The 15,537-nt window shown below is 37.6% G+C and overlaps 1 protein-coding gene across 9 annotated transcripts in view; it reads right to left on the bottom strand.

The window, feature by feature from the left end:
- Window positions 1-15,537, bottom strand: part of STAG1 (STAG1 cohesin complex component) — a 483,951-nt gene that overhangs the window by 118,207 nt on the left and 350,207 nt on the right. For 8 of the 9 annotated variants that reach the window (XM_081569675.1, XM_081569672.1, XM_081569671.1 and 5 more), the window contains one exon: window positions 12,639-12,762. In XM_081569675.1, the coding sequence (XP_081425801.1) occupies window positions 12,639-12,762 (124 nt within the window). Of the gene's footprint in view, window positions 1-12,634; window positions 12,763-15,537 lie in introns of all 9 variants that reach the window. The other variant, XM_081569676.1, reaches the window with a different exon arrangement.

Here is a 15,537-nt window from a genome sequence, read left to right as displayed (position 1 = left end):
GTGGAACAACTCTCACAGAATATCTACTGAACACTGGCAGAAGACTTCAGACTTCCAAAAGGGGATGAAAAGTGGGTAGGGCAAAAGAAAAACGAAAAAAAGAGAAAGAAATACAGACAAGACCTATGCCTCTGGGAGGGAGCTGTGAAAGAGGAATGCTTTCATCACACGAGCAAGTCCCCTCACTAGCAGGGACACAGGTGGAGCTTTGGAGCCTCAGAGGAGAGCCCAGCAATAGGTGTGCAGAGGGCAAAGCAGAATCAGGTCCTGACCACCCAGCACTCTTCAGCCTGAGATATCTGTCTGCCCACTGGGTGGAAATGGTAGGGGCTGGATACTAAGGCTCAGGCTTCAGCAACCCTGGGGACTGGACTGGACTTGGCTGCATGAAGACAGTCAGAGGGGCTGTCCAAGGGACTCTCAAGAGTCTTCTCCAACACCACAGTTCAAAGGCATCAATTCTTTGATGCTCAGCTTTCTTTATGGTACAACTCTCACATCTGTACATGACTACAAGAAAAACCATAGCTTTGACTAGATGGACCTTTGTTGGCAAAGCGTTGTATCTGCTTTTTAATACATTGTTTAGGTTTGTCAAAACTTTTCTTCCAAGGAGTAAGCATCTTTTAATCTCATAGCTGCAGTCACCATCTGCAGTGAGTTTGGAGCCCAAGAAAATAAAGTTTGTCACTGTTTCCATTTTATCCCCATCTATTTGCCATGAAGTGATGGGACCGGATGCCATGATTTTAGTTTACTGAACACTGATTTTTAGGCCAGCTTTATCATTCTCCTATTTCACTTTCATCAAGAGGCTCTTTACTTCCTCTTCACTTTTGGCCATGAGGGTGGGTGTCATCTGCATAACTGAGGTTATTGATATTTATGCTGGCAATCTTGATTTCAGCTTGAGCTTCATCCACCCAGGTATTTCTCATGATGTACTCTGTATATAAGTTAAATAAGCAGGGTGACAATATACAGCCTTGACACACTCCTTTCCCAGTTTGGAACCAGTCTGTTGTTCCATGTCAGGTTTGAACTATTGCTTGACCTGCATAGAGAACTCTCAGGAGGCAGGTAAGTTGGTCTGGTATTCCCATCTCTTGAAGAATTTTCCATAGTTTGTTGTGATCCACACAGCTAAAGGCTTTATCAGAGTCAATGAAGCAGATGTTTTTCTGGAATTGCCTTGCTTTTTCTATGATCTAAAGGACATTGGCAATTTTATTTCTGGTTCCTCTGCCTTTTCTAAATACAGCTTGTACATCTGGAAGTTCTTTGTTCTTTGTTCACATACTGCTGAAGCCTAGCTTGAAGGATTTCGAGCATTACCTGTTAGCATGTGAAATGAGTGCAACTGTGCAGTAGTCTGAACATTCTTTGACATTGCCTTTTTTTGGGATTGGAATGAAAACTGACCTTTTCCAGTCCTGTGGCCACTGCTGAGTTTGCCAAATTTGTGGCATATTGAGTGAAACACTTTAACAGCACCACCTTTTAGGATTTGAAATAGCTCAGCTGGAATTCCATCACCTCCACTAGCTTTGTTCGTAGTGATGTTTCCTAAGGCCTCCTTGACTTCGCACTCCAGGCTATCTGGCTCTACGTGAGGGATCACATCACTGTGGTTATCCGGGTCATTAAGACCTATCTTCCACAGTTCTTTTGTGTATTCTTGCTATCTCTTCTTAATATTTCTGCTTCTATTAGGTCCATACTGTTTCTGTCCTTTATTGTGTTCATCTTTGCATGAAATGTTTCCTTGGTATCTCTAATTTTCTTGAAGAGACTGCTAGCCTTCCCCATTTTATTGTTTTCCTCTATTTCTTTGCATTGTTCACTTAAGAAGGCATTCTTATCTCTCCTTGCTATTCTTTGGAACTCTGCATTCAGATGGGTGTATCATTCCTTTTCTCCTTTGCTTTTGCTTCTCTTCACTTCTGCTGATAAACAGCCTTCCAAGACCACAGTAGATAACTGTTCCTCCTAAACTCAGAGTAAGAGAAATATAAGAAAATGAAAAAGCAGAGGAACCATTCTCAGTTAAAAGACCAAGAAAATGCCCCTGAAGGAATAAACAATGTAACAGACCTTTTCAGTCTAACAGTTACAGACTTCAAAAAGGAGGTATTGAAAATACAGAAGAAATTAATAAAGACTATTGATGAAAATGTAGGTTATTATAAAAAAGGAAGTAGAAGCTATAAGGAGGTGCCAAGAAAAATTATAAAATTCCTTTCCTGAGACAAAATCTGAGCTCAAGGCAATGAACAGAAGAATGAATGCAGAAGAAAGAATAAGTGACCTGGAAAACAGACTGATAAAAACTACCGAATCAAAGCAGCAGACAGAATGCCAAAAAACAAACAAAAAACCCAAAATAAAGAGACCTATGGGATAATATTGGAGAAGGCAATGGCAACCCACTCCAGTACTCTTGCCTGGAAAATCCCATGGACGGAGGAGCCTGGTAGGCTGCAGTCCATAGGATCGCTAAGAGTCAGACACGACTGAGCGGCTTCACTTTCACTTTTCACTTTCCTGCATTGGAGAAGAAAATAGCAACCCACTCCAGTGTTCTTGCCTGGAGAATCCCAGGGACGGCGGAGCCTGGTGGGCTGCCGTCTAGGGGTCGCACAGAGTCGGACACGACTGAAGCAACTTAGCAGCATGGGATAATATAAAGTGGGTTAATCTATGCATAATAGGAATTCCAGAAGAGGAAAAAGGAGGACAGAAGATTTAAAATGTATTTGAAGAAATTACGGCAGAAAATTTCTCAAACTTAAAGAAGGAAACAGATATCCAGATACAGAAAGCACAGAAGGTCCCAAACAGGATGAACACAATCAGACCTACACAAACACATATTATAATAAAAAAGGCACAAGTTAAAGGGAGAGGATTCTAAAGGCAGCAAGAGAAAAAAGTTTTTTTTACAAGGCAATTCCCATAAGGCAGTCAGCTGATTTCTCTACAGAAATACTGTAGGCCAGAAGGGAGTGGCAATATATACTCAAAATCTTAAAAGAGAAAAATCTGCAACCTAGAATATTCTAGCCAGCAAGATTATCATTTAGAATAGGAGGAGAAATAAAGAATTTTTCAGAGAAGCAGAAATTAAAACAACATAGCAATACTAAACCTAGTATTGGTTTAGCAATACTAAACCAATAAATATTGAAAGGTCACTGCTAAATAGAAAAGAAGAAATAGGAAGGAGAAAATCAGAAATGTAAAGTAAAGCACTAAAATCAGCCAGAATACAATCAAAAGAAAAAAAAAAAAACTTACTTGTGAAAGCAATGATAAACACAAGGAGCAGCAAAGGGATAAATATGAAGATATAAAAAGGGACATCAAAACCATAAAATGTAAGGAAGGAGAGTAAGAAAATGCAGATTCTTTTTCTTTTCTTTTTTTTAAGAATGTATTTGAGCCGATATGAGTATCAGTCTAAATCAAGTGGATTAGGAAGGGCTTAACAGACTTGAAAAAACAGGGCAACCACAAATTAAAAACATACAAGAAATTCATGGACTTGAAAGCAAAGGCTGAAAGATAAACGGCATTAATAATGATAAAAGGATCAATACAATAAGCGGATTTTAGCCACTTCAACATATATGCACCTAATATACAAGCACCCCAATACTAACAGACATAAAGGGAGAAACCAATATGAATACATTAACAGCAGGAGACTCTAACATCCTACTCACATCAATAGACAGATCTTCCATACAGAGAATCAATAAGGCAATGTAAGTCCTTAATGATACAACAGAACAGCTTAGCTTAATTGGTATTTTCAGGATACTACATACAAAAAATAAAAGAAAAAACAAAACCCCAAATAAACATTCTTCTCAAGTGCACACGGAATATTCTCTAGGACTGACCATGTCCTGGGGCACAAAACTAATCTTAACAAATTTAATAGTACAGAAATTGTTTCAAGTATCTTTTCTGACCACAATGGCATGAAACTAGAAATCAACCACAGGAAAAGAAATGAGAAAAAATGATGACCTGGAGACTAAATAACATGCTACTGAAAAATGGGTCAATGAGGAAATCATAATAGAAGAATTTAAAAAATACCTTGAGACAAACGACAATGAAAATACAATCATAAAAAATCTGAATGCAGCAAAAGCAGTTCTTAGAGGAATGTTCAGAGTGATACAGGCCTTGATCAAAAACCAAAAAATTTCAAGTACACACCCTAAGCTCTAACCTAAAAGAATTAGAAAAAGGAGAACAAAAACAATAACAAAAAATTAAAGTCGAAGGAGTGAAATAATAAAGAACAGGGTAGAAAGAAAATAAAGATTAAAAAAAAAAATCAACAAATCCAAGAGCTGGTTCTTTGAAAGAGCAAACAAAATTGACAAACCTCTGGCCAGACTCACCAAGAAGAAAAGAGAAGGCACCCAATAAACAAAGTAAGACGTGAAAAAGGAGTAATTTCAATTGATAGTGCAGGGGGGAAAAAAAAGGTAAGAGAATACTGTGCAATTATACAGCAACAAATTTGTCAACTTAGAAGAAATGGGCAACTTTGTAGAAACATATAGACAACCAAAAGTGAATCAAGAAGAAATAAATAATTTGAAAAGACTGATCACTAAAAGTAAAATACAACCTGTAATTAAAAAACGTCCTAAAAAAAATTCAGTCCAGGACCAGGTGGTTTCACAGACAAATTCTACAAACATACATACAAGAACGTATACTGATTCTCGACAAACTCTTCTAAAAGACTCAAGAGGAGGGAACACTCCCAAAGACACTCTATGAAACCCCATCACCCTGATACCAAAATCAGACTAAGACATTACCAAAAAAGAAAATGACACGTCAGTATCTTTGATGAATGTAGATGCAAAAATTCTCAACAAAATACTAGCAAACCGAATCCAGTAACACATAAAAAAGACAACATATCATGACTATGTGAGATTATATCCCAGATTTACAAGGACAGTTCAAAATATGCAAATAAATGAATGTAGTAACAAAAGAAAAGTAAAAACCACATGATCATCTCAATAGATGCAGAATAAGCATTTGACAAAATTCAACATTCATTCATGATAAAAATTCTTACCAAAGTCGGAAAAGAGGGAACAAAGCTCAACATACTAAAAGCCATTTATGAGAAACCCACAGCCAATATAATACTCAATGAGGTAAAATGGAGAGCCTTCGCAGTAAAGGCTGGAATAGACAAGGATACCCACTGTCACCACTTCTATTTAATACAGTTTCAGAAGTTCTAGCCACATCAATCAAACAAGAAAAAGAAATAAAAAGGTATCCAAACTGGAAGGTAAAATTTTTACTATATGCAGATAACAAGATACTATACACAGGAAATTCCAAGGACTCCACAGGAAAACAAACAGTTATAAAAAGTGAATTCAGGAAAGTAGCAGAATACAAGATTAACATTCAGAAATTGGTTGCATTCCTTTACACAAACAATGAAATATCAGAAAGGGAATGTAAAAAAAAAAAACAAACAATTTTTTTAAATTACATCAAAAATAAAAATAAAATCCTAGGTATAAAACTGACCAAGGAGGTGAAAGACTTATGTGCTAAGAACTATAAAACATTAATAAATGGAATAAAAAAATTCAAAAAATGGAAAAATAACCCAGGCTTTTGAATTTGAACAATTAACACTGTTAAAGAGGCAATATTAGCCAAAGTAATCCACAGAGTTAATGCCATCCCTATCAAAATACTCATGACACTTTCCACAGAACTATAACAAATGTATATTGAACCATAAAAGACCCAGAATTGCCAGAGCATTCTGGAAAGAAAAAAAAGAAAAAAAGCCAAGCAGGAGGTATAACTCTCCCAGACTTCAGACAATACTACAAAGCTACAGTAATCCAAACAGTATGGTATTGGTAGAAAAACAGGCATATGAATCAAAGGAATAGAGGGCCCAGAAATAAACCTACACAACCATGATCAATTAATCTTCGACAAATGAGACAAGAATATACAATGGGAAAAAGAAAGTCTCTGCAGCTAGTGGTGCTAGGAAAGCTAGAAACCTGCATGTATCAATAAATCACTGAAGTTAGAACACATCCTCACTCAATGCACAAAAATAAACTTGAAATAGCTTAAAGACTAAACATAAGAAAAGACACCATAAAACTCCTAGAAAAAAGCATAAGCAAAACATTCTCTGACATAAATTGTACCAATGTTTTCTTAGATCAGTCTCCCAAGACAATAGAAATAAAAAATAAAACAATGAGACATAATCAAATTTATATACTTCTTACAGCAAAGGAAACCATTAAAAAAAACAACACTGAAAAAACCTATGGAATGGGAGAAAGCAACTGCAAATGATGTGACACACAAGGGCTTAATCTCCGAAATACACAAACAACTCAACACAATTTAACAACAAAAAACCAAATAACCCAATCAAAATGTGGGTAGACAACCTTAATAGACCTTTCTCCAAACAAGACATACAGAAGGCCACTAGGTACAAGAAAAGATGCTCAACATCACTAAATTATTAGAGAAATGCAAATGAAAACTACAATAAGGTACCACCTCACATCAGTCAGAATGGTCATCATTAAAAAGTCTACAAGTAATAAATGCTAGAAAGGATGTGGCAAAAAGGGGACTTTCCTACACCGTTGGTGAGAAGTAAAGCTTGTACAGCCACTATGAGAAACAGAATAAAGGTTTCTCAGAAAACTATAAAAACAGAATTATCATATGATCCAGTAGTCTCACTGCTGGGAATATACCTGGACAAAACTGTAAGTCAGAAAGATATGTGTACCCCTATATTCATAACAGCACTGTTCACAATAGCCAAAACATATAAACGACGTAAATGTCCACTGACAGATGAATGGATTAAGACATGGTAAATATAAAAAATGAAATAGTACTCAGCCATAAAAAAAAATGAAATAATGCCACTTGCAGCAACATGGATGCATCATACTAAGTGAAGTTAAGTCAGAAAGAGCAAGACAAATATCATGAGAACTTATATGTGGAATCTAAAATATGCTACAAATGAACCTACCAACAAAATAGAAACAGACTCACTGACATATAGACTTGTGGTTGCCATGGAGAAGGGGGAGAGGGAGAGTGATGGACTGGAAGGCTAGGGTTGGTAGATGGAAACTATTACATTCATAATTATTACATTTATCCATAAACAACAAGATCCTAATATATAGCACAGGAAACTATACCAAATATCCAGTGACAAATCATACTGGAAAGGAATATAAAAAAAGGAATATATGTATCTGTATAACTGAGTCACTATGCTGTACTACAGAAATTGGATAATACAAATTAACTATCCTTCAATTAAAGAAAAATTTTAAACTTGCCAACGTATTAAAACAATAAATTGCTCTGAGCTCTCTAAAAATAAAAAACTAAAAATGACCTACAGGCTAGTAATAGTAACATATAGAAAATAAAGTCTTAATTGTGGACACAACGGAGAAAAGAGAGGGTAGGATGAAGGGAGAAAGTAGTATTGCCATATATACATTCATTTCAGTCGCTCAGTCATGTCCGACTCTTTGAGACCCCATGGAGAGCAGCACTTCAGGCCTCCCTGTCCATCACCAAGTCCCGAAGCTTGCTCAAACTCATGTCCATCGAGTTGGTGATGCCATCCAACCATGTCACCCTCTGTCGTCCCCTTCTCCTCCTGCCTTCAATCTTGCCCAGCATCAGTCTTCTCTAATGAGTCAGTTCTTTGCATCAGGTGGCCCAAGTATTGGTGCTTCAACTGCAGCTTCAGTCCTTCCAATGAATATTCAAGACCGATTTCCTTTAGGATGGACTGGTTAGATCTCCTTGCAGTCCAAGGGACTCTCAAGAGTCTTCTCCAACACCACAGCTCAAAAGCATCAATTCTTTGGCACTCAACTTTCTTTATGGTCCAACTCTCACATCCATACAATACTACTGGAAAAACCATAGCTTTGACTAGATGGACCTTTGTTGGCAAAGTAATGTCTCTGCTTTTTAATATGCTGTCTAGGTTGGTCTTAGCTTTTCTTCCAAAGAGCAAGCGTCTTTTAATTTCCTGGCTGCAGTCAGTATTTCCAGTGATTTTGGAGCCCAAGAAAATAGACTCTTACTGTTTCCATTGTTTGCCCATCTACTTGCCATGAGATGATGGGAGATTGGATGCCATGATCTTAGTTTTTTGAATGTTGAGTTTTAAACTGGCTTTTTCAGTCTCTTACTTCACTTTCATCAAGAGGCTCTTCAGTTCCTTTTTGCTTTCTGTCATAAGGGTGGTGTCATCTGCGTATCTGAGGTTATTGATATTTCTCCCGGCAATCTTGATTCCAGCTTGTGCTTCATCCAGCCCGGCATTTTGCATGATGTACTCTGCATATAATTTAAATAAAGAGGGTGACATTAGACAGCCTTGACATACTCCTTTTCCAATTCGGAACCAATCTGTCATTCCGTGCCCGGTTCTAACTGTTGATTCTTGATCTGCATACAGATTTCAAGAGGCAGGTAAGGTGGTCTGGCATTCCCATCTCTTGAAGAATTTTCCACAGTTTGTTGTGATTCACAGAGTCAAAGGCTTTCGTGTAGTCAATAAAGCAGATATTCCAGATGTTTTTCTGGAACTCTCTTGCTTTTTCAATGATCCAGTGGATGTTGGCAATTTGATCTCTGGTTCCTCTGCCTTTTCTAAATCCAGCTTGAATATCTGGAAGTTCTTGGTTCAGGTACTGTTGAAGCCTTGCTTGGAGAATTTTGGGCATTATTTTGCTAGCATGTGAGATGAGTGTAGTTGTGCAGTACTTTGAACATTCTTTGGCCCTGCTTTTCTTTGGGACTGGAAAGAAAACTGACCCTTTCCACTTCTGTGGCCACTACTCAGTCTTCCAGATTTCCTGACATATTGAGTGCAGCACTTTCACAGCATCATCTTTTAGGATTTGAAATAGCTCAGCTGGAATTCCATCACCTCTATTAGCTTTATTTCTTAGTGATACTTCCTAAGGCCCACTTGACTTCACATTCCTGGCTCTTAGTTGAGTGATCACACCATCATGGTTATCTGGGTCATGAAGATCTTTTTTGCATAATTCTTCTGTGTATTCTTGACACCTCTTCCTAATAGATTCTGCTTCTGTTTTGTCCATATTGTTTCTGTCCTTTATTGAGCCCATCGTTCCATGAAATGTTCCCTTGGTATCTCTAATTTTCTTCAAGACATCTCTAGTCTTTCCCATCCTACTGTTTTCCTCTATTTGTTTGCATTGATCAATGAGGAAGGCTTTCTTATCTCTCCATGCTATTCTTTGGTTCTCTGCATTCAAATGTGTATGTATTTCCTTTTTTCCTTTGCCTTTCGCTTCTCTTCTTTTTTCAGCTATTTGTAAGACCTCTTCAGACAACCCTTCTGTCTTTTTGCATTTCTCTCTCTTGGGGATGGTCTTGATCACTGCTTCCTGTACAATGTCATGAACCTCCGTCCATAGTTCTTTTGGCACTCTATCAGATCTAGTCCCTTGAATCTATTTGTCACTGCCGCTGTATAATTGTAAAGGATATGATTTAGGTCATATCTGAATGGTCTAGTGGTTTTCCCTCCTGCTACTGCTAAGTCACCTCAGTTGTGTCCAACTCTGTGCGACCCCATAGATGGCAGCCCACCAGGCTCCACCGTCCCTGGGATTCTCCAGGCAAGAACACTGGAGTGGGTTGCCATTTACTTCTCCAGTGCATGAAAATGAAAAGTGAAAGTGAAGTCACTCAGTTGTGTCCGACTCTTAGAGACCCCATGGACTGCAGCCTACCAGGCTTCTCCATCCATGGGGTTTCCCAGGCAAGAGTACTGGAGTGGGGTGCCATTGCCTTCTCCGAGTGGTTTTCCCTACTTTCTTCAATTTAATTTTGCAATAAGGAGCTCATGATCTGAGCCACAGTCAGCTCCCGGTCTTGTTTTTGCTGACTGTATAGAGCTTCTCCGTCTTCGGCTGCAAAGAATATAATCAATCTGATTTCGATGTTGACCATCTGGTGATGTTCATGTATAGAACTGTCTTTGTGTTGTTGGAAGAGGGTGTTTGCTCTGACCAGTGTGTTCTCTTGGCAAAATTCTGTTTTCCTTTGCCCTGCTTCATTTTGTACTTCAAGGCCAAACTTGCCTGTTACTCCAGGCATCTCATGCCTTTCTACTTTTGCATTCCAGTCCCCTATGATGAAAAGGACATCTTCTTTTGGTGTTAGTTTTAGAAGGTCTTGTAAGTCTTCATAGAATCATTCAATGTTAGCTTCTTTAGCACTACTGGTTCAGGCACAGACTTGGATCACTGTGATACTGAATGATTTGCCATGGAAACCAACACAGGTCATTCTGTTGTTTTTGAGATGTACCCAAGTACTGCAATTCAGACTCTTTTGTTGACTGTGAGGGCTACTCCATTTCTTGTAAGGGATTCTTGCCTAAAGTAGTAGAGATAATGGTCATCTGAATTAAATTCAGACTTTAGTTCACTGAGTCCTAAAATGTCAATGCTCACTTTTGCCATCTCCTGTTTGACCACTTTCAATTTACATTGATTCATGGACCTAACATCCAGGTTCCTATGCAACACTGTTCTTTACAGCACTGGACTTTACTTCCATCACTAGTCACATCCAGAACTGGGCACTGTTTTCGCTTTGACTCCGCCTCTTCATTCTTTCTGGAGTTATTTCTCCACTCTTCTCCAGTAGCATATTGGGCACCTACTGACCTGGGGAGTTCATCTTTCAGCGTCCTATCTTTTTGCCTTTTCATACTGTTTTTGGGGTTCTAAAGGCAAGAATACTGAAGTGGTTTGCCATTCTCTTCTTCAGTCGACCATGTTTTGTCATAACTCTCCATCATGACTCATCCGTCTTGGGTGGCCCTACATAGCATGGCTCATAGTTTCATTGAGTTAGACAAGGCTGTGGTCCATGTGATTAGGTTGGTTAGTTTTCTTTGATTGTGGTTTTCATTCTGTCTGCCCTCTGATGAATGAGGATAAGAGGTTTATGAACACTTCCTGATGTGAGAGCCTATACTATCATGTAAAAATGGATAACTATTGGGAAGCTGTTATATAACACAGGGAGCCCAGCCTGGCTCTCTGTGATGACCTAGAGGGGTGAGATGCGAGCAGAGAAGGAGGCTCAAGAGGGAGGGGAAATGTATAAAATTATTTCTGATTCACATTGTTGTATGGCAGAAACCAACACAACATTGTAAAGCCATTATCCTCCAATTAACAAATTCTAAAAAATAGCATAAAACATAAAGTCAAAGAATATTACCAAAATTACCTTAGAAGTCTAAAAATAATATTGCACTTAAAAAGATAAAATGTTGGGCTTCCCTTGTGGCCTAGTGGTAAGGAATCCACCTGACAATGCAGGAGATAAGGATTCAAATCCCTGATCCAGGAAGATTCCACATGTCATGGAACAACTAAGCCCATGTGCCACAACTCCTGAGCCTGTGCTCTAGAGCTCAGAAGGTCCAACTACTGAAGCTAGGTTCCCTAGAACCTGTGCTCTGCAAAAAGAGAAGCCACGACATTGAAAAGCCTACATAGCACAACTAGAATGCAGCTCAAGCTTGCCACAACTAGAGAAAAGCTGGCATAGCAATGAAGACGAAGCACAGCCAAAAATAAATAAATAAACAGAAATTTAAAATGTTTTCTAATACCTATGATACTCTTAACAATTCAAATAATGGAATATAGCAACTTAAAAAAAAATTGTTGTGAGATTTAGTTTTTTCTGTGAAAATCTGGCAGTTCAAGTTATAGGAATACAGGTTATTCAATATAAAAATTCCAGTAATTTCTCATTCCTATCCTTTGTTATTTTAAGGATTACATATCCAGTATTCAATACTGTGGGATTCCTTTTATGTCAGAGCCTTTTCTAAGAGAGTGGAAGTACAGATAGAGTTTAAGATCAAATATTCTAAAATCCAACAAATTTATTCACCTCTGATAAAAGTTCTACCATGGATGGGATGGGGAGGGAGGTGGGTGAGGGGTCCAGGAAGGGGAACACATGTAAACCCATGGCTGATTCATGTCAATCTATGCCAAAAGCTATTACAATATTGTAAAGTAATTAGCCCCCAACTAAAATAAATAAATTTATAAAAAAAAAAAAAAGTTCTACCATGGATATGACCCTTGAGAATCAAAATAAGAAAGCTTATTTAGTTTCTATATATTAAGAGAAACAAGGAATCTCTTTTGATTATAAACTAGAAAAAGATTGTAATCGTAATTGTAATTAGCTTCTTAAGATACTATACTCTCTTAAATTCAGATGTATCAGGCTGTCAACCATGGTTTAAGATAGCATTACAACTAAGTAAGACAAGAGTTTTGAGACATGTCCTGATGTCTCAAGTTTCATCATGGCCACAAGTAAACCGTATTCAGCTATATCATCTCAAATTTCATTATTATTACACTTTTTGGAAAAAAAGCCCAACAAATGCCATCTTAATTTCAAGCTTTTTACCATTAATATTTGCACAAAGCATATATTCTATCAAAGCTGAGAACAGAGTAACTTACCCTGTCATGAAGAGTCCAGCCAACATATTTTAGGTAACTGTCATTCAAAAAGGCATCACTATACATTTTCATCCATACTCCAATTTCTTCAATACAAATGGCTCTAATTTCAGCAATAGCATCACTAGAGGAGGAAAAAACAAAAAAAAACAAAACAAAAAAAGAAAAATCTCTGACTAACATTCAAAGGTACAATGGACTTCGTACTCATTTTCAGCAAGCAATAAAAACAGTATTATCCAAATACTGGGCTTCCCAGGTGGTGCTAGTGTTAAAGAACCTGCCTGCCAATGAAGGAGACATAAGAGATGTGAGTTCAATCCCTGGGTTGGGAAGATCCACTGGAGAAGGAAACGGCAACCACTCCAGTATTCTTGCCTGGAGAATCCCATGGGAAGAGAAGCCTGGTGGGGTATAATCCATAGGGTCACAAAGAGTTGGACACGACTGAAGCAACTTAGCACAATCCAAATACTGTTATTTATACATGCACTCTCGAAGGTCTCCAACTTGAGTATCTTCTATTTTTTGTATGACTTCTATAAAAACTACCAATAACAAACTGAAAAAAAAAAAGCTTCTGGAAATCATCTTATTTTGACTCAAGTGCTGTATTTTCAGTGGACTCGGAAATGGCATTTGCAGCTTTCTGAAAACCTCACAATTATGGGATCATTAAATATGTTAAAACTTCTAAGGAACTAGAGTATCAATATCCAAATACAGAATAATGTAGAATTCAAAAATTGTTTTTCTAAATAACTGTGAGTTATAAGCTAGTACACATCTAAAGAATTAAAAGAAAATGATTTTCATGAACAACAAATTAGTATTTATGAGGCAAAATTTTAGAAGCCTGTATTATTTGAAAATGTATGAGCATGTGTGTTCAGTTGCATCTGACTCTCTGATCCCATGGACTGTAACCCACCAGGCTCCACTGTCCATGGAATTTTCCAGGCAAGAATACAGGCGTGGGTTGCTATTTCCTTCAACAGGCTATTTCCTGACCCAGAAATTGAACCTTTGTCTCCTGCATTGGTAGGCAGATTTTTTTATTACTGTGCCACTCGGGAAGCCCTTGAAAATATAGCTTACAAAACCCAAGACCTTAATTCACATTTAGTCACAAAAGAACAATCCTGGTGACTACACTATGAAGTTGTAGGAGAAAAAACTGCAAAAGTCAAGGTCTCTGGCTCTGTGCCCAGACAACTTTTCACCTCACCATCAGCATCCACCACAACCCTCTTGGGATTACTTCTAAAAATCTGTGCACCACAAACAGACACGATATTAATTTTTTACCTTATCTTTCAACAGGTTAATAATTCTGGCTAAAAACACTTCCAAATTATACAATAAGGTAAATCCTAACTTTCTTTTGTAGATCAATCTTAAAGGTTTCTGAGCTGCCATACATGAATACATAGTTAAAACTTTAGGTAATTTTTAATTCTCCAATTTACACAAGGCAATCATCTATCAAGGTGCTTTTCTTTGGTTTCTCTTTTGCAATGAGTGCTAGTATTCTAATATTTAATTCTCTGCTCTAATAAATTTAGTTTTTCTAAGTCTGTGTCATTGCTTAAAGAACAAAAATATGAAACACTCTCTTTCAAAAATATACTACCAGTTACAGAGTTAAGGTCTGCCTACATTTTTGTTGTTGTTGCTGCTGTTAATACCTTTTTCTCTATAGCACAGAGGTGAATGATACAGACTTTGGAGCATGACATCTTGAATGTAAATCCTAACTCTGCTATTTACTAGCTGTTAGTTACTTCCCTCTTTCTTAATTTCCTCATTGGTAAAACAAGAATAATAATGGAATCTAGACCTCATAGTTACTGTGAGAAGGCGTTACTCTGAGAGTAAAATAAAATACTTAGAAATGTGTTTGTGTGCATGTGTGCTCAGTCATTTCAGTTGTGTATGACTCTTCGTGATCCTATGGATTATAGCCTGTCAGGCTCCTCTGTCCATGGGGATTCTCAAGGCAAAAATACTGGAGTGGTTTGCCATTCTCTCCTGCAGAGGATCTTTCCAACTCAGGGATCGAACTCACATTTCTTATGTCTCATGCATTGGCAGGTGGGTTCTTTACCACTAGTGCCACCTGAGAAGCTCAGAACTGTGTTCTGTACCTACTAAAACCTTCCATAAATGTTCATTATTACAATTTTTTAATTATCTCCAATCTAGACATTCACATCTAGACAAGATAATATAAAAAGCAGCTTAACAACTGTAAAAGAATGTTCCCTGACCTGTAAAATACTGAATGCAATAGATCAAGGGCATTTTCTAAAGAGGAAACATTTATTTTTTCTGAATGTGAAACATTTCAGACATTACAAAGTTATTGAACTTTAACTTCATATTACATATTTTGAAACTTTACATACATTATATCTTGTAGGTATTGCCTCCAACTTGATTTTTTCACAAGTCAGGTTTTACACTTTATACATACTGATTCATATAGCTTCAACTCCAATTTATTAACTTTAACTGATGTTCAGTGATCTTTTCTACAAATAAATTACAAATTACTTAACATTCTCTCAGTAGAAGACACCAGTTGTTTTGCAGTTTTTGTTTTTATTAACAATGAATGCCATAAGCATTTTCTTACATGTCTCCTTATGCACATGTGTAAAGATTTCCCTAGGGCAGTGTTTTTCAAACAGGACATTATTACCTATCAGCACATTATGCTGCTGCTGCTAAGTTGCTTCAGTCGTGTCTGACTCTGTGTGACCCCATAGACGGCAGCCCACCAGGCTCTGCCATCCCCGGGATTCTCCAGGCAAGAACGCTGGAGTGGGTTGCCACCTCCCTCTCCAGCGCACAAATGGGAAAAGTGAAAGCGAAGTCGCTCAATCGTGTCCGACTC

The sequence above is a fragment of the Giraffa tippelskirchi genome, chromosome 2 (assembly GCF_054371585.1).
Source record: "Giraffa tippelskirchi isolate mGirTip1 chromosome 2, T2T-mGirTip1v1.2.pri, whole genome shotgun sequence".
Lineage (NCBI taxonomy): Eukaryota > Metazoa > Chordata > Mammalia > Artiodactyla > Giraffidae > Giraffa > Giraffa tippelskirchi.
The sequence above is the reverse complement of the archived record's forward strand: the minus strand, read 5'-3'. Positions and strand labels throughout refer to the sequence as shown.